Here is a 19,798-nt window from a genome sequence, read left to right on the forward strand (position 1 = left end):
GGGGGTTGCCGGGGCCAGGAGAGCTTGGGCTCTCTCCTGGCCCGTTGAATCGTAGGGGGGGGGTCGCTGGGGCCAGGAGAGCTTGGGCTCTCTCCTGGCCCGTTGAATTGGAGGGGGGTCGCCGGGGCCAGGAGGGCTTGGGCTGCTTCCTGGCCAGATCAAGTCGGGGGGGCACGAACGCCGGGCCAAGAGGGCTTGGGCTCCCTCTTGGCCCGATATCATCGGGGGTGCTGCGGCTGCCGCGGGGCAAGAGGGCTTGGGCTCCCTCTTGCCCTGATGTTATATGTGTGTGGGGGGGGGTGATGCATCGCGGCAGGAGAGATGCCTCATCTCCCCTACCGCGATGCCATCACTCCTCAACCCGAGCTACCGCGACCTGCGGCAGGAGAGATAGGGCATCTCTCCTGCCGCAGGTCACGGCAGTTCGGGTAGAGTAATGATGGCATCGCGGTAGGGGAGATGAGGCATCTCTCCTGCCGCGATGCTTGTGGTGGGTAGGTTGCCAGGCCGCTGAACTGATGGCGCCAGCGACCATCAGCTCAGTGGCCCCTTTTTCGGCACTTAGACCTGGTTTGACTTCGTCTAAGTCAAAAAGGTCTAAGTGCCGACTAGGCAACCTGTAAATGTTTGGTTATACCTGTTGTACACCTAGGTGTAGGTCGGCCCACCTCCCGCCCACTGCCCGCTCTTTCTCCTCCTCTAAACACACCTCTTTTCACTCTGTGCGTCTAGAGGCAGGGAAAAGGCCTAAGCTGTTTTTAGATACGTCTAAAAACCAGCTTTGGTTATTGGTACTTGGATGATCAGGCTTTTGGATCGTCCAAGTAGCCATTTAGGACACTTTTTAGACTTTTTTTTTTATTATGAACCCCATATTGTTTAAATTTAAAGAAAATAATGACCAGAGAGGTTTTTATGCCAATGACTGAAATAGAGAGTTTGGAAGGATCTTGTGATTTTTCTATATGACTTCTGTATATTACCGAAGCTTTTTCTACCCTCTGGTTTATTATATATGGTAATTACAATAGGCTAATGCCAGATCAAGCATATCTCTGAAAAAAACTCTATTAGAGACTATGGATCTCAAGTGCCCGCAGCTATTTGCCATTAGAAGTAGTCAACTGAATGGAAACAAGAAAACCTCACATGGCCACCTTGAGTCTTCATAAATAGCAAGAACAAGTCTGTCTCAGCTTTAAGTATTTGTTAAATTAAAGAATTTTAGTATGTATAATATATACTTTTTTTTCTCCTTTATTCTTATAGTATTTGCAACTGCAAAATATCAATTTCCTGAAGAAGCTCTCTTTGCATCTTGAGAGTGAAACGGAGAACTTCTGTCGTATCACTTCGTGAGGGCTGGGTAGAAAATCATACCCGAGCTAAGTATTATATATAAATACTATATGCAAGAGGCCCTAATAAGGGCACAAGTATATATATATAAGCTAATTGAGTTAAAGCTCTTAAAGGCAATTATATTTAAGGAACAATAGGATCTTTATATAAAACAAAAATTTAAAAATTTAAACTCAAAAGGAGACATTTTGGACCGATGATAGCCCGCATACAGGTTATTAGCCTAGACTGGTTCTAACGTCAAATAGCTGCGGGCACTTAAGATTCATAGTCTCTAATAGAGTTTTTTTTCAGAGATATGCTTGATCTGGCATTAGCCTATTATTGGTGTGTCATACATGGAAAAATTGGATTTATAGTTATTATATATGGTGACACTAAATATGATTTAGTAGGTAAGTTCTATATGAGCTTTTTGTATTGGGTGTATCCTCTTTATGCTCATGGACCTATTCACAGACACATATCTCGTATCAGGATTTACACCAGTCCCAAAACACGACCAAACATTTATCTTTTTAAGAAAAATGCAGTGCTTGTTAGTCACCATGAATTAGTAATGGAAAACTCTAGATCACATTACCTTTACTGCCACCAGGATCTTGTCCTGCTCAGGACAGAGGTTATAGCACTCAGCCAAAAAGACTTTGCCAAAGGCCCCTTCTCCAAGCTCTCTCTTCAGAACAATGTTATGGCGTTTGATGTGCTGAACAACTGTAAATAAATGAAAAGGGTTGTCAAGAAGGACAGTTCTTTGGAAGAATCTATTTTACTGCATAACACCATGCACCAAGAGCCACTATGGCGTTTACATAAGTTTAATAAACTTTTTGATTATATCGCATTATCGCATATTCAATGCAATGTACAAATTAAAAAAGGGAATGACAAAACAATGTGTATCGGGGAGTTAAAAAAGAAAAAAAAAAACACAACCAACATGGACAAATAGACAGTTTCAGAAACATAAGGGCTGTGGGAAGAACTACAATAAGTAAAGAAAATGAGAACATATAAGGGATTAACAGTAGGTTTAGACATATCTAATTTAATGGCCTTGCGTCTTTTATGTTTCAAATGCAGATACACTGGGGCCTATGATATGTTACGTGTATCAGTAGCTAGTGCAAATGTGTCTGTGCTGTTTGCCAATCTATTTAATACAGGCCCAGGTTTGCCTTCTGCATTAAATACAGGGCAGACATTGGACATGCCCTGCATTTACTTCACTGGCTTTGCATTTTCCATACTTTAAGGGCTCCTTTTACTAAGATGCGCGCTAACCCCGTGATACACGGAAAATACTAACACAAGCTCTATGGAGGCGTTAGCGTCTAGCGTGCTTGGCATTATAGCACACGCTAAGCGCGAGCTAAAACCGTTAGCGCACCTTAGTAAAAGGAGCCCTTAGTTTTGTAATTAAGGCGCAGTAAGTGTAAAAACCTACTGCACTTTATCAAAAGGGCCCCCTAATTCCCTGCAATCTGTCTCCTCTCTGCTGCTACTTCGCCTAAAGCCTCATCCCTCCTTCCAAGGTTACTGGCTTTCTTCAGGAGCATTAAGCACTATTTTGCTTATGTATTTTTTTTTTTACTTTATTTTTATTCAAATTTTTCCATCATAACATCAAGTATACAAACTTGAAAAGGATTTGGAAATAATAATAAGGTAAATGTGATTGAATTAACATCAAACAATAAATAAATTAATTATTTAGTCCACAATTTTTGGATCCAAGAACAAAGAAAATTAAAATAAAGTAAAACAAATACTTAACCTATTTAGACAGAACCAGGGAAATAGTTAACCCCCAGACAGCCGGTTTGCTACATTGTGGGTGGTACAATTGAACCAATAGTGACTCCACTTCCTTCTCTGACTGTAATAAACTCACATAATTGTTTTGGATCAAAAAATAAGAAATTCTTCTCCTCTAAAGAAATACAACATTTTGCAGGAACTTTTATAACTATTTTATTTTATAAGTCCCTCCTTCTCCTGGGAAGCCTCTGAGTTGCTGCAGGTAGGGAGTAGAAGAAAGGACATGTGGGGAAGAGAGTATACGACGTGGAGTGGAAAGAGAAGAGGGGGCATGAAAGAGGAGAGCTTGAGAGAGAAGCTATGAGAGGAGGAAGATGGACAAAGACATTATGGTAGGGGGAGGGGGGAGTGCCAGAGGGTAACTACAGGGGAGTGCAGGAAATCACAAAGAAGGGATAGGCAAATTCAGGGCAGAGATGAATCATAGGAGAAGTAGGGGAGTGAGTCAGAAGAAGTAATGTTGAAGGGACAGAAGGCAGAGAAAGAATGGAGAAGGAGAGAGGGGAGGAGGTAGACAGAGATGGGTCATAAAGGAGGGAGTGGTGAATGGTAGACAGAGAATGAAGATGAAAGGGGAGAGCTGGAGAAGAGCCACATATGAGAGAAGGGAATTTAAAAAGAGGTAGGGAAAAGGAGCAGAGGAGCAGAGGATAGACATGGGAATGGAGAGCATGGGGCAGCGGGAGCCATAGGAGAGAGGGAAGAATGACAGAGAAGGAACAAAGGGGAGGGATAGGGTATGAGGAAGGAGAGGCTGCGTAAGAAAAACAGAACAGGGTTACGAGAAAAAGGAGGACAAAGGACTGGGATGAGCTAAGGGCAGAGTGCTGAGCAGGAATGAGAGGACAGTGAAAGTTGGGATGAATTGTTCTAGAAAAAAATCTTCCACCTAGACTAGCAAACAGTAAAGCACAGTTTAGGTACTGTAACTAAAGAAAGCTATGCTATTTCAATAATACCTGAGCTGAATCATCAGATTGTGTTTTGTGCCATAAGCTGTGTTTGTTCTATTGCTACGTATTCTGTGTTTTAATATGAGATTTTCTATTTTGACTATTCTGATATTTTGTATACAAATCTGCTTTGGACTTAGTACAGGCAGACTAAAAATGAATACATGGAACAGAACTGAACAGAATAATAGGTGTGATGGTGATAAAAGAAAGGTACAAATGTCCCATGTTTTAAACAAGTGTTGACTGAACCGCCATTCTACTCTCTGCATCCAAGGTCACAGCTGCTAATCAATCTCTTTAATGTTTAATGATGCAGCAATTGTTCTCTCAAAAAAGCAGGTTACAAAATGAAGCCATTTAAAATGTTTCATTATATGCTTCTTGTTTTTGTAAGTTGATTTAGTGCAAACATGGCATACAAACTTCAATAAACACATTTCTATTTTCCCCTTCGTATGAAGAGCCAAAATAGGATTAACTTCAGAGCCTGCCTGGATTCTGATAATTATTTTTTTATATTGATACTGTTGTGTTATTTGTTTTGGTTGGATCCCTGTTTCACTGAGAAGCAGAGTTCATATGTGTATGAAATTTCTATACCATTCTTTTCCTTTGCAATAATTATGGGCCTTTTCCCTAAGCTGTGGCAAAATCAATGTTTAGCATGTGCTAAAGTGGGACTTTTCAGTGTGCTATGTCCAGATTCACCACAGCATTATAGTAGGGATTTTTTTCAATTTGTTGTTTGAAGGTTCCATGCTAATTTTTCCATTAGCATGAGGGCCCTGCAAAAAAAAAAAAAAAAAAAAGTAATAATGTGGGAGCACTAACCACTTCCTATTAGGAGGCAGTAAGGGCACGATTCTATAAATGACACCTAAAGTTAGGCACATAGATTGGCGTGCCTAGCCAATCTAGGTGCCTAAATTGTTTAAAAGGCTTACTCGGCACCGAGAATTGGCAATTAAAATGTAATTGACATTGAATTGCACTTAATTGGATGGTAGGTAGAAAGTAAGTGTGACTGGGGGAAGATTGTGGACGCGTTTTTCATGTAGGCACCTGTTTCAGACTTAGGCACCTAATTTAGGCGCACTCATCTAGGCCCAGAAAACCCTGGCATAAATAGGGTGCGCCTCAGGTTAGGATACCTACCGATGTCTAGGCTCACTTTAGGCACAACTAAGCGCAATTCTATAAAGTGCACCTAACTTTTATAGAATTGCGCTTAGTTCCGCACTACTTGGCATCTAGCCTTTAGGCTGCATTTATGGAATTTCCCTGTAAGCGCTTCCGATTTACCGAATTTTCACGCATATAACGCGCGCGTTATACGTGTTTTTACAAACCGTGCATACCCTTGCGCGGTATACGCATGAGCGCATTGTACAAAATTTTTTTTACATAGTTCCCCCCCCGACGTCCGATTCACCCCCGCAGGACCGCTCTCACGCACCCGCACCCCCACCCCGAAGGACCGCCGACTCCCCGACACGATCGGGGCAAGAGGGAGCTCAAGCCCTCTTGCCCCAGCCAACCGCGGCACCCCCGACACGATCGTGGCAAGAGGGAGCTCAAGCCCTCTTGCCACCCCAACTCCCCGACACGATCAGGGCAAAAAGGAGCCCAAGCCCTCTTGCCCCGCCGATTCCCCAACTCCCCGACAATATCGGGCCAGGAGGGAGCCCAAGTCCTCCTGGCCCTGGCGACCCCCCCCCCCTAGTTGTTCGGGCCAGGAGGGAGCCCATATCCTCCTGGCCACGGCGACCCCCTACCCCCACCCCGCACTACATTATGGGCAGGAGGGATCCCAGGCCCTCCTGCCCTCGACGCAAACCCCCCTCCACCCGTCGACCGCCCCCCCAAGAACCTCCGACCTCCCCCCCAGCCGACCCGTGACCCCCCTGGCCGACCCCCACGACACCCCCACCCCCCTTCCCCGTACCTTTCTGTAGTTGGCCGGACAGACAGGATCCAAACCCGCCTGTCTGGCAGGCAGCCAACGACGGAATGAGGCCGGATTGGCCCATCCGTCCCAAAGCTCCGCCTACTGGTGGGGCCTAAGGCGCCTGGGCCAATCAGAATAGGCCTGGGAGCCTTAGGTCCCTCCTGGGGGCGGGGCCTGAGGCACATGGGCCCAACCCGACCATGTGCCTCAGGCCCCGCCCCCAGGAGGGACCTAAGGCTCCCGGGCCTATTCTGATTGGCCCAGGCGCCTTAGGCCCCACCAGTAGGCGGAGCTTTGGGACGGATGGGCCAATCCGGCCTCATTCCGTCGTTGGCTGCCTGCTGGACAGGCGGGTTTGGCTCCCGTCTGTCCGGCCAACTACAAAAAGGTACGGGGAAGGGGGGTGGGGGTGTCATGGGGGTCGGCCAGGGGGTCGCGGGTCGGCTGGGGGGGCGGTCGGAGGTTCTTGGGGGGGGCAGTCGATGGGTGGAGGGGGGTTTGCGTCGAGGGCAGGAGGGCCTGGGATCCCTCCTGCCCGTAATGTAGTGCGGGGTGGGGGTAGGGGGTCGCCGTGGCCAGGAGGATATGAGCTCCCTCCTGGCCCGAACAACTAAGGGGGGGGGGGTCGCCAGGGCCAGGAGGACTTGGGCTCCCTCCTGGCCCGATATTGTCGGTGAGTTGGGGAGTCGGCGGGGCAAGAGGGCTTGGGCTCCCTTTTGCCCCGATCGTGTCGGGGAGTCGGGGGGGCAAGAGGGCTTGAGCTCCCTCTTGCCCCGATCGTGTCGGGGGTGCCGCGGTTGGCTGGGGCAAGAGGGCTTGAGCTCCCTCTTGCCCCGATCGTGTCGGGGAGTCGGCGGTGAACGGACACGTATCAGAACTTTAGTAAGTGTCCTTAGGCATATGTTGTTTAAAGATGCAAAGGTAGGCCCTGTTTATCTTTCCCTTCCTTGAAGAGAATACAAGGACAGGTAATGTTTAAACAGAGATAATGTGAAGTGAATTCAATTGTTTTGTTAAGCCGTATTTACAGACAGCTTTAGTTAAGAAGCTCTGCTGGTCAAGGCTTTTTCTTACCTTTTGGACTTCAATCTCTAGATAGGAAAAATGCTGATGTGTTTAAAGTTTCATGTGACCTTACGTCACATGCTGACACATGCTGGCAAACCTGATTCGTATAAATATGTGAAACTCATAATAAAAGACGGACATATTTGAAAGATGGTTTCTGGTCTTTAAGATGTGTCCCCAGGTACCTGACTTACATATGACAGAGACAGAGAAAGTATGGGGCAGGAATTGGGACCTGAATCCTTTTCAGTTGGGGGCTTGTCCGCGATGGGCAGATGATATCACCGGTATTTTGTGAGTATTTCTGAATTTTTTCTGTTCTTTAATACTCACTGGGTAGTGGTGACCTGTACCCAACCCTTTATTTTAAGTTCAAGCTTTGGGTTCTCTTATGGAGTTTTTTTGGGAAAAATCTCGGGGTACTTTTGGTAAGCGCCCCTCATATATATAAGCAGCTGCCATTCTTTCGGAAAGAATGAAATTATTTATAGAACCCCCCTGCCCACTCTGTCATTTGTAAGGTTAAAACTTTTATAGAGTATAAGATTTTATTGTCTCTTATTACTGTACCTCGCTTATAAGGTAAGATAAGCGAATATTTTTGCATTGTTATATTGGCTTTGTAATGAGTAATAAAGGCACTTACTCCTAGACAAATGAGACTTGTACGGCTGTGTGTGTGTATGACATTTTTCCTTCAGCTCCCATCTTTCTGTGTCACCAATGTTTACTACTGAGGTAGGACAGGCTGTTATGTGGAATGAATTGAATGCGCTGTTTGAATCAGTCTAAGATCTTTCCCTTGTAGTTAAAAAAAGAAAAAAGAAAAAGAAAAAATTCCGTTTTAGAGGTTTTCTTTCTTGTGCAGAGCAAAGCTAATCTGTTCTTTGCTTTCATTATCAGGGTCTGTGCATGAATGTTTTTGTCCCTTCCCCCAGACTTCTCTGTTTGGGCTTCCACTGACCCCCTATAGTGCTTCTTTGAAGTTACTCATTCTTGGTTTTATAAAGCAGTAAGGTGAGATTCCACTGCTTGTCTCTTGACTTTTCTCCGGCATTATCAAAACCACCATCTCTTCTTATAATACGCCCATCGCTCTTGTTGCCAAAGCTGATGGCATTCCCTGTTTCGTCCTAGATTTAGGGCTGTTAATGTTTTGGTAATTCTCATTGCCCTTATGTTTCTTCCACCATTCCATCGGCAGCCAATGATTTTTTTCTGTCATTTTCCTAAAGAATGTTTTATTTTAGTCCCTGTTGGTGAAGCTTTTCAGCTCTTTTTTCTGCCTTCACCTTTAAGCAACAGTATACCTAGTGTGGAATGTCCTTCGGGCTATTCTACAAGTCATGCACTGCCCCTCATGGTCCTATTCTCATTTTGTACAACTTTTTGTGTTCCATAATTCAGGAGACCTGTCAGGCTGATAGTTTGTACCTTTTATAATGGTTGTCTGTGTGTGGTCACAAGGTGTCACGAAATAAACTGCACTGGTGTAAATCTGAAGTGAAATACCTGGGTTTTGTCCTGTCTCATGGTCAAAGGAAAATCTGCACTTTCTGCATTGCTGCTATTCTGGGTCTGCCCCGCCCAGCTACCAAGAAAGACATGTTTACTTTTCTTGCTATGATTGGTCACTGCCGCCAATGGATCTCTGCTTGTTCCTTCTATGACCAGATTTTGAGACAGACCCTGGTTTCTGAAATGACTGCTCTTATCAGATGGACTTATGAAATGTTGGACATTTAAGATGTGCTTTGGTTTCTAGCTTAAGTTTGGGTTTTCCTGCTTATGCCCACATGTTTTATCTCTTTGTTTGGGACTATTGTAACACCATGAAGGGAGAACATGGCGGTAAGTTACGCTCTGTTGCCTTTTTTTTATAGTCACTCCTGTTCAAGAAAGCCCTGGCTGCTTGTGCTATGGTGGTAGAGATGGTTACTTCTCTGACCCTAGGTCACCTCATTACCCTTCACACTCTTCACGATGTTCAAGCCCTTCTTTTAAATGGGCTTTTGGGTCTCACGGGTGAACAGGATTCTCTTCCTCTCTTTTTTCACAGCTTCCTCTGAATTTGATGCCTGGCGTTTGGCAGGTGCCCAAAGCCGCCCTTTTGGACGGACTTTGGTGCAAAGAGGGGAAACCCTGGATACCAGCTGCTAGCTCTCCCTTATTCATTGCCCAATATCATGGTATTGGTTATCGTAGTGCTCGCTCGACATTTTAACTTCTTGCTAGTGATATTTTCATTCTTGACCTTTTGCTCCTTGATACAGATATATATAGCTCAATAATTACAGCTGGCACGGTTGTGAATTGAAAATAAATTGGAAAATACAATTCCTTTCTATTGTTTTAGCTGAAATTAGGATGTTGCTAATTTAAAATGTTTTTTCCGGATTTATACATAGCCATCCCAGATCCATTTTGGCACAGATATTTCTAATGTTTTCCACGGGTCCTCTTTATCACTGCAGAGATAGAGACGCTCCAAAGAGACATTAGCTTTATGCCTTTTTTCAAATATGAGATGGTTATGATATACATTATTTGTTGTTTTGGTTTTTTTATATCAATGTGTTTATTTGCAGAGTTAAATTCAGCCCTGCACACTTGACAGATGGAGAAATAGCTCCACGTTTAAAAACTTTATGTTTTGTCTGTGTCATGTCTACTTGTTTTAGTTTAGTGGGTACCCCAGGATACATAATATTGGCCATTTCTAGAGCTCTTTTTCCACTTCTTACTAGCCTAACTGCGCAATGTTCTTTTACTTATAGCTTTTATATTCTGAATATAGTTTAGTTAAGGGTTATATGTTTAAGAAAAAAGTTTTACTTTATACAGCGTTTATTTCGTGGTGTTCCCTACATATGATCCATTCAATATACATTTCTGAATACATTCAGTACATCAGTATGGTCTCTCTGAGGTGCATAATAGTTATATGCAGCACACAAAAACATATCTTTTTGGATTGTTCAATTAAGAACCTTAAGTAAGTGAGTATTGTCTCTCTTTTGCCATGGCTATGCTAAGTGAATAAATTGGTATTGTGCATGTTGCCACATTCAGTACAGGCAACATGGTTTCTCTTGTTTTCTATCTCTTATTTGGATTACATTGGAGTACAGCTGCTGAATGATATTTGGAATGCTTTTCAAGCATTTCTTTTCAAGTATCTCTTTCTGTATGCACAGACATCTGGCTGCTCTCCCTTTGAGATTCTCACGGGATGACCTTTCCCCGCCCCATGGGTAGATTTTCCTTTGATACAGGAGGTATACGTCCAAAAGCTAATTGAAATATTAGGGCTTGTTCAAAGAAACGTGTCTTGCACTTCTCCTTTCTCTCCACAGATTCCTACCCATTTTTTCCAGCCTGGTGATTATCCAGCAGCTTTCCAAGGATCGGAAGCAGACAGATTTCCCCTTTGGCCTTCCCACTACTGTGATCGCTGTGACCAGGCCCGCTGCACTCACTGAGGAGTTTCCTGTTTGGATCCACACAAGTCGCTTGAAGAGGGTTAACCTAAAACCCTAGAAGCAAGTCTTCCCTGCGCAGATTTCACCTCCTCCAGTGGAACAACATGATGATCTCATTGCAGCATTCTACCAACTTTATCATTCTCTTACTGGCACCGCTGCTGCTAGTTTTTCTCCCTGTATGGATCATTTCTAACTGGGTCTACATGGATGATGTGTTCTAGGTCCACGACACTTTCTGCCCATACCCATCTGTAAATGACACTCCTGCTGTAAACAGCACCCCCGACACCTCTTTGCGAACACGACGTCAAGCTGGACTACTCCCTCGCAAAGGCTGTCCTTCAATTGGAATCCAGAAAAGACCGATAGTATGCTACCCTTTGGTATAATTCCAGCAGTGTGCAAGTTGCCACCTTCTCCTTTGAGTATTGTGACATTGTGGACTGTTCATCAATTGATATCCCAAGGCTGTGCCATTGGTCCTCAGAGATTCCTAAAACTAAGGACATATATATATATGTTACTAACTCACGTTGGGGGGTTAAGTGTGCATTCTGGGGAGTGGTAGGGTGGAATATTAATACTGACTGGGCTTATAAACTAGAAAATACTCTGAAAAACAGTGGACCAAAATGGTAAATCACTGCTTACTTGTATGACCCTTCATAAGGTTGGACACTGTTATAGGAAAAGTGTTCCTGCACAAATTATTAAGCTTTCTCTTACTATTCACAACCCTAGACCTACTGATGAAGGTATGTACATTATGAACATGTGGTTTAAGGGTGGGTCTAGCTATCATCAGTTTTCTTACGGGATCTATCTACCTCCACTCATCCTCTCCCGCCATTTTGTGGGGGCCCCAAAAAATACTAACCCACTGGCCCCTACATTCAATAAACTTACTGACATGATGGCTATTGCCAATCCCACTTTTGAAGATATTGTGGCTGTTGAGGTAGGGTTTTCAGAACGTAACCTTTGGTTAGAATGGATGAAATTCACTGCTGATCAACATAATAAGAGTAATTGATACATATGTGCTCAAGCTAGACCCCATCTAGGAACCGTACCTCTGGACCTCCCTCCTGGTATCCAACCATGCCTTTCTGGGTTATTTACCAGTATCTCCTCTAATTTTACCTATCCTCTTTGTGCACTGCAGTGTTCTAAATACCCTTTGTTGCCAGGACAGCAAAAGCTTGATATTGCCGTTACCATCTATAAGGGCAATTACACATGTCATGTTTCTAATCTGACACAGGATAGTTTTGTAGGTAATTTACCCCCAGGTTATTGTTCTGTCTTGGCTCATAGGTATGCCCCATTGTTGCTGCATCAGATTTGATATTTACTGGCTTTATGGAGACTTTTGGCTCCCTGTTAAGCTACCCAGCCAGTGGATAGGCCAGTGCACTTTAGTTAAGGTTACCATGCTCCTGCATATCTTTCTGAAAGGCATCCTTCCTATTCACATGGTTTTTCCTCTTTTCTGTCTTGATATAAATCTGATCACATGTATACATAGATGCTATAGGGGTCCCAAGAGGGGTCCCAGATGAATTTAAGGCCCGAGCTCAGGTTAAGGCTGGGTTTGAGTTCCTTATTCCCTTTATTACTATTAATAAGAATGTTGATCGGATTAGTTAAAATTATTATAATCAGCAACGCTTTGTGAACTATTCTAGGGACGCCTTGCAAGGTATTACTGATCAATTAGGCTCCACTTCTCAGATGGTTCTCAAAATCATATGGCCCTAGATATGATTCTAGCTGAGAATTCTGTTAAATTCTCCTCAGTATTTTATGCTGTTGTACTTTTCTTTCTGACAATATAGGTCCTCCTATGGACATTCAGAAATTAGCAGACCTCTTTGCTGAGTTCAAATGTAACTCTTATTTATCTAATTTTTGGGATCAGCACTTTAGTTGAATGCATAATCTCTTATTATTTGCACTCTTGTCTTGACTGCTCATGTACTGTGTTATTCGTATTACAGCTCCTAAAAAGACCCCTCCTTGAGAGACATACCTAGAGTAACCTCATTCAGCTATGCAGACGATATAACCATACTCCTTCCCTTTGACTCACAAGACCCCACTACAACAGATAACCTGGTAAAAACCCTAGAAATAGTGGAAAACTGGATGACAGAACACAAACTGAAGCTCAATCCAGACAAAACTAAATTTCTACTGCTTGAAAAAGACAAAACCCCTTCGATAACAGAACTAGAAATAAAAACCCCCAAATATCCTATACAGACCACTCTCAAACTCCTTGGAGTAACAGTAGATAGATGTTGCACTCTTCAGGTGCAAATCAACAAAATCACACAAAAAGCATTCTTTACCATGCGCAACCTTCGCAAAATTAGAAAATTCTTCGGCAAAGAACAATACAGACTCATAGTTCAATCCCTAGTCCTAAGTCTACTGGACTATTGCAATATCCTCTACCTTCCTTGTCCCACCTACCTAATAAAACAACTACAGACTGTCCAGAACACTGCCCTCAGACTGATCTATTCCCTTCGAAAATTTGACCACATCACCAACGCCTTCCTAGATTCACACTGGCTTCCAATACAAGCCCGCATCCAATTTAAGCTATATTGCATAATATTCAAAACATTAAACGGAACGGCACCCTCCCACTTAAACAACCGCCTAAATAGGAACCTCTATTCCAGACAAAGGAGAACCCAGTCCCCTTTCTCCTACCCCCCTTATAAAGGAACTAAGCGCAAAAAGATGTACGACAACCTACTAGCAACACATGCAGCTAAATTGGACCCCTCCATCACCAACCTACTGACAGCTTCAACTGACCTCAAAGCTTTTCGAAAAGAAATCAAAACCATACTATTCAAGAAATACATTCTAATTTCCTAACCCCACTCCTCTCCCCTCTCTCCCCTTCTTAGGATCCTCCCTTCAACATGTGATTTAGACCTAACGCCTTTAACTGTATTCCTCTTCCTGAAAACGTCCAGCTATCGTTTAGATGTATTAGGCCCTACGTCGTTAATTGTATTCCTATTCCTGGAAATGTCCAGTTATCTTTTTGTTGTAATCCGCTTAGAACTGCAAGGTACAGGCGGAATAGAAGTCATTAATGTAATGTAATGTAATGTAATGTAATCACTCCCTTCCAGCTCATGCTGTGTATTTGTGACGTCATTTACATGACGTAAGAGGGGAATTGAACGGACACTTATCAGAACTTTAGTAAGTGTCCTTAGGCATATGTTGTTTAAAGATGCAAAGGTAGGCCCTGTTTATCTTTCCCTTCCTTGAAGAGAATACAAGGACAGGTAATGTTTAAACAGAGATAATGTGAAGTGAATTCAATTGTTTTGTTAAGCCGTATTTACAGACAGCTTTAGTTAAGAAGCTCTGCTGGTCAAGGCTTTTTCTTACCTTTTGGACTTCAATCTCTAGATAGGAAAAATGCTGATGTGTTTAAAGTTTCATGTGACCTTACGTCACATGCTGACACATGCTGGCAAACCTGATTCGTATAAATATGTGAAACTCATAATAAAAGACGGACATATTTGAAAGATGGTTTCTGGTCTTTAAGATGTGTCCCCAGGTACCTGACTTACATATGACAGAGACAGAGAAAGTATGGGGCAGGAATTGGGACCTGAATCCTTTTCAGGCGGGGCAAGAGGGGAAGCAGCAGGACACCGGTAGGAGCTTCTACATGATGGGGGGATCGGGAGGCTGTGGGGATGCGAGCGGTCCTTCAGGGTGGGGGTGCGTGTGAGCAGTCCTTCGGGGTGGGGTGCGAGCGGTCCTGCGTGGGGGGGGAATGAATCGGACATCGGGGGGGGGCATCAGGCTTTTAGGGTGGGGACAGGACTTCAAGGGGGAGAGGAGAGTCGGGGCGGGCGAAAGAAGAGTCGGGGTGGCCAGAGGAGAGTCGGGGCGGGCGACTGGAGAGTCGGGCAGCAAGCGCGGTATACGGGTGTGCGCGGTATACAAAAATTTCTGTACATAAATTTGTGTTTTCCGCGCGCTATACCCGTGTGCGCGTTTTACACGGGTGCGCGTTATCTACGTGAAAATACGGTAAGTCTGTGTTATCTAGTTACCCTCAGCTTCAATACAGTATATGATGAATGATGCCCAGATTTACACGCCCAAATGTGTGTAGCCACCCAAAACGTGTCATACAAATTAACTAACGAGCCTAATGACCAGTTATTGAAGTTAATTATCACTCATTAAAACTGGTATGCGTATCTGGCTACAGGCTATTCTACAAAGCATAGCACCTAACTCTACTAGTAGGTAACTCAAAAGGGACGTTACAAAAAAAGTTGCCTGCCTAACTTGGCTGTCAGCTTTTACACCCTGTTTCAGCAGGTATAAATCTGGTGCCTAAAGTTTTGTATGGGAATCGGCACCAAGTGCAATTCTATAAAGGGTGCACATGCTTTATAAAATCATTCTTAGCGCTGATTTTTTTTGTCATCGCTGAATTCTGAGCGCTGTTTATAGAATTCCCTCCTTAGCACAAATCAGAACATGCTAGCTGGATAATGCTTCCAAACCCACTCCCCATCCAGGACATGTTCCCTCCCAAAAATTTGAAAAAAAAAAAAAAATAGCATGCAAATAATATACTCTGACAAGCAAATTACCATAAAATGCTTTGCACTGTTTTATAGTAAGCTTTTTCCCCCATTTTTAAGCGTGCATTAGCACTTAACACGGTTTAGTAAAAGGACCCTATGCTTGCAGTAGTGCTGAATATTCCTTGGATGAACATAGAAAATGACTTAGCCTCCACAGCAAGTGATATTCTGTCATTTACAAATTTTAGACAAGGTAGACAGGTGACCGCAAAAGGATGCTGGGGTGCAAAAGGGAGTAGAATGGCCTGCAGAATTTTGGATTCTACCACCTCTCTTGGAAGGGCGTTCCAAACATCCACCACAATCATAGAAACAGCTTTTGTATATCTGGATTGTTAGGGAGCAGAGAAGACAAAGATCCTAACCCCTTTATTAAATCATTTCTATTGTAACCAACCTAGATTGATAGGAGAGTGTGGCTAGTAAGTGTTCTAAATAAATAAAACATTTAAATATTATCCTCTGAGGGATTATGAAATGGAACTCACCAACCACATACCCACTGCTGCTTTGGTTCCCAACTCAAGTGACAGCCACATGAATATGCATGAGATAGCTTTGCAGACAATGGAGGCAGTGCATACAGATCTGTTTCATACATATTCATTGGCTTGGTATGTCCCCGGGACTGGCTGAGAATACAGAGGGCAACCATTTGAATCACCAGCCTTTTTTCTGTGCACTGCATTATCAACATGCAATCACAATTTCAAGCAAAGTATGGGCCAAAACAAAAGATTACTGATAGTGATTGACTGAATAAAAAATGGCGAGATTTAATAAGCTTTGTTTCTCAGTCACAAAACCGGAAAAAAATCTCTGAACAAATCAGACCCAAAGCCATTGCCAGGAAAGGAAATGCTTTAAGGGAGCAGCTAAAAATCCTTTTCACTGTTCAGTTCTCAAATGTGTGCTAATGAAAGCTGCCTCGACTAACAAATGCAAGACCTGTCAGGAAGCCAACCAATTTGGAACATTGTTATCCTATAGAAACCAGAAATCTCTATTAATGCATTTGCATGTATTACTGTATTAGCCAATTAACATGGGGCTTAGGCCAGTAATGCAAGATAGCCTTGATGTGAAAAAAATCAGTTGCAATATGGGAAAAGATGAACTGTGTTTCATGTAAACCAGTGGTCTCAAACTCAAACCCTTTGCAGGCCACATTTTGGATTTGTAGGTTCTTGGAGGGCCTCAGAAAAAAATAGTTAATGTCTTATTAATGAAATGACAATTTTGCGTGAGGTAAAACTCTTTATAGTTTATATAAATATTTCCTTTTGGCTAAGTCTTAATAATAATATTGTAATTTATAGCCAAAGAGACATATGATCAAGAAACTGTTTTATTTTACTTTTGTGATTATGATAAACATACTGAGGGCCTCAAAATAGTACCTGGTAGGCCGCATGTGGCCCCCGGGCCACGAGTTTGAGACCACTGAGTAAACACATTCAGATTACAGTAGCTCATTATTATGAAAATGGGTTAACACAGTGCATATTGTTGCATAAAAGTTAACTAAGGCTGAGATATAGTTTACTTTTCTAACCCAGGAACTCAGACTTGCTGACGCGAATCAGTATTGCTCAGGACCCCCATAAGTGGATGGTAATTAAAATCAATCAGATACCCACCAGTTTCCTTTCTTGTAAACTTCTAAATCCCGAGTGGGCCAGTGGTATGGATCAAGCTCCTTCCCCCGACCCCTATCTATTGACAGAATAACAAGTAACTGCACCTTCCTTTTAAGACATTCTCCCTTTTCAGCTAAACAATCTGTTTCTACTACTACCTCCAACTCAAAATACTTGCTTTCTGCTCCTTGTCATCACGTGAGAGACAAAAGGGATCCTTATCTGCTCCTGCCCTGAGGATATTCTAAGGCAGTGGCCTCAAACTTGCGGCCCGCCAGGTACTATTTTGAGGCCTTCGGTATTATAAAGAATGATCCTTTATAGAAAACTTGTGTCATAAGTGTCCGGCGGTTGTGTCCAGCGGTTGCGTTCTGGAACATTGCCTGCCTCACTGCTGTAAACTCACTTAAGCGCTTTAATGCTCAGGTTTATATTTGTAATTTGTCTATTTAATGTTCAAATTTCCCCTCCCCTACAAAAATTTATTTTAACCTTTCATTTTTAGCTTTGTAAACTGGCCAGGTGCACGTCAATGGTCGGTATATTAAAATGAATTAAATTTGAAACTTGTACGCGATTGTCCTCTCCACTCCATTTCACAATCGTGTACAGACGCAGGAAAGCGCTTGCATGAGGTTACAGCAGTGAGGTGAGCAACGTTCCAGAATGTAAGATAACCATTGGAGGCAGTGCAGCTTGTGCGTGTGTCCGGTGCTGGAGGAGGTGAGAGCTGAAGGTGATTGCGGACTAAGGCGCTGATTCTGTATAGGACACCCGGGAGAGGTGTCCTATACAGAATTGGGCCTACACTAAACCCCGATTCTGTAACCGGCGTCCATGTTACAGACGCCGATTAGAGAATCGGGTTAGATTAGACATGGCCGCTACATTTATCGCGGCAAGGGATATGTATAGCGGCCGCCTGTCCGATCACTGGCAGGAGGATGCCCAACTCCTCCTGCCGGACCTCCGGACCTCCCCTCCCTCCCAAACTCATAATCGCCGGCAGAAGGATGCCCAACTCCTCCTGCCGAAAGCCAGACCCCCTCTGGACCCCCCCATGCTAACGACCCCCCCCCAACTAACCTCCCTCCCCCAACTAACCTTTAAATGTTGGTCGGCTGGACGGGTCTTGCTGCCGTCCAGCCGACAGACCCGCCTCGTGGAAATGAGACGGGCCCCCTTCCCGGCCCATCCCCGCTAAATCTAAGGCCTGATTGGCCCAGGCTAGGCACCTTAGGCGTCTTGTGGGCCTCCCTAGGCTCCTGGAGGCGCCTTCAATATAGGCGGTCTGCCTGGGGAGCATTTTTTTAAAAAACATACATCCCGATTGGTTGATTAGACAGCTGTAGGATGCCTACACCTGCCTAAAATCGGGATGGCACTTTTCAGAATTAGGGCCTAAGTGCCTAAAAAGTACTCAAACTGAACAGATGATCACTAGAGAGATTAAGTTAAGGATCCCCCCCCCCACACACACACACACTCCCCAGTGGCCAATGACCCCCCCTCCCAACCAGCATCACACAGAAGCTTGATGAGTGGGCTAGTGAGCCACAGAGAGAAGGACCCAGGCCCTTAAGCCACTCTAACCTCTACATTTATGGTGGAAAGTGTGACCCCACCAAAATCCTAATATGTTGCCATATAGGTGCCACCTGCAGCCATAAGAGCTATTGGGATGGTAGACAGGTGGGTTTTTTGAACGGATCACCATACATTAGAAGGAGAGATGAGATGGTGAGATGAACTTCTGGCACCCTTTATGTGAAATTCACAGCAGTGCCCTCTAAGGTGCCGCACTGCTCTATTGGCATATCTATGTGGCCAGTCCATTACAATGTTGGCCCCTCCCATGTCCAAATGGTCTGGATTTGGATGTTTTGAACTTGGACGGTTTTGAAGTATAAAAGGGCGAATAAAGTTGAACTTCCTGGCAGCCAAGATGTCTAAGCAGGCAATTTAAAAAACAAAACAAAACACCATTTCGATGTCTTGCAGTGTTGCCAGTTTCGAAAATGGAAATTTCTTCACCTCTGATTTTGGATGTCTTGCGGAAAATGTCCACAGTTAGACTAAGGGCTCTTTTACTAAGCTGTGATAGTGGTTTTAGCGCACGTTGAATTGCCGTGCATGTTAAACACTAACGCCAGCATTGAGCTGGCATTAATTCTAGCCGCATAGCGCGGGTTTAGCGTGCACAGCAATTCAGCGCGTGCTAAAAATGCTATCGCAGCTTAGTAAAAGGAGTCCTAAGATGTCCTATTGATAAAGTCCCTCCATATAACATTTTTGTTCCTAAGCAGTAAGTGTAATTTCCTAATTGCTCATGCCTAAAAAGGATAGAAAATGTCTGTTATTTCCATAAAACTTTGCTTTTGTGACTAGGATAGTCAAATATTGCAATTTACCTATTTAAAACATACAAACTGAATTTTCATCTTTTCATTCTCATAAAGTCATAAAAAGCAACATATGAATTAAAATTAACATGTGTTTGTATTGAAGTTATACGAAGATGACCACAGAAGATTTTGAAGTGAGTAGTTTTCAAGATTTACAATTATATATTAAGTCACTTTCAAGAATTAGCTCCCAGATGAAGACTCCCATCGTGTTCTTATTATATTGTCCTTGGTAGCGGTGTTTGAAATCCAGTATATCCTGGTGGAAGCGCTCACCTTGCTCCTCTGAGTATGCTCCCATGTTCTCCTTGAATGTCTCAAGATGAGCATCAAGGACACGGACTTTGAGAAACATCCTACTGCCCATGAATTGTAATTCTTCACCAGATTCTCAACCAACTCCATGTAGTTTTCGGCCTTGTCATTACCTAGGAAGCCCTATGACCCCATGGATGTCTGCATGG

At 43.6% G+C, this 19,798-nt stretch overlaps 1 protein-coding gene across 5 annotated transcripts in view; it reads right to left on the reverse strand.

The window, feature by feature from the left end:
• NTRK2 (neurotrophic receptor tyrosine kinase 2) overlaps positions 1 to 19,798 on the reverse strand; it is a 546,312-nt gene that overhangs the window by 93,624 nt on the left and 432,890 nt on the right. For all 5 annotated transcript variants that reach the window (XM_033927854.1, XM_033927863.1, XM_033927846.1 and 2 more), the window contains one exon: positions 1,946 to 2,076. In XM_033927854.1, the coding sequence (XP_033783745.1) occupies positions 1,946 to 2,076 (131 nt within the window). The remainder of the gene's footprint in view (positions 1 to 1,945; positions 2,077 to 19,798) is intronic.

This window comes from Geotrypetes seraphini, chromosome 1 (assembly GCF_902459505.1).
Source record: "Geotrypetes seraphini chromosome 1, aGeoSer1.1, whole genome shotgun sequence".
Lineage (NCBI taxonomy): Eukaryota > Metazoa > Chordata > Amphibia > Gymnophiona > Dermophiidae > Geotrypetes > Geotrypetes seraphini.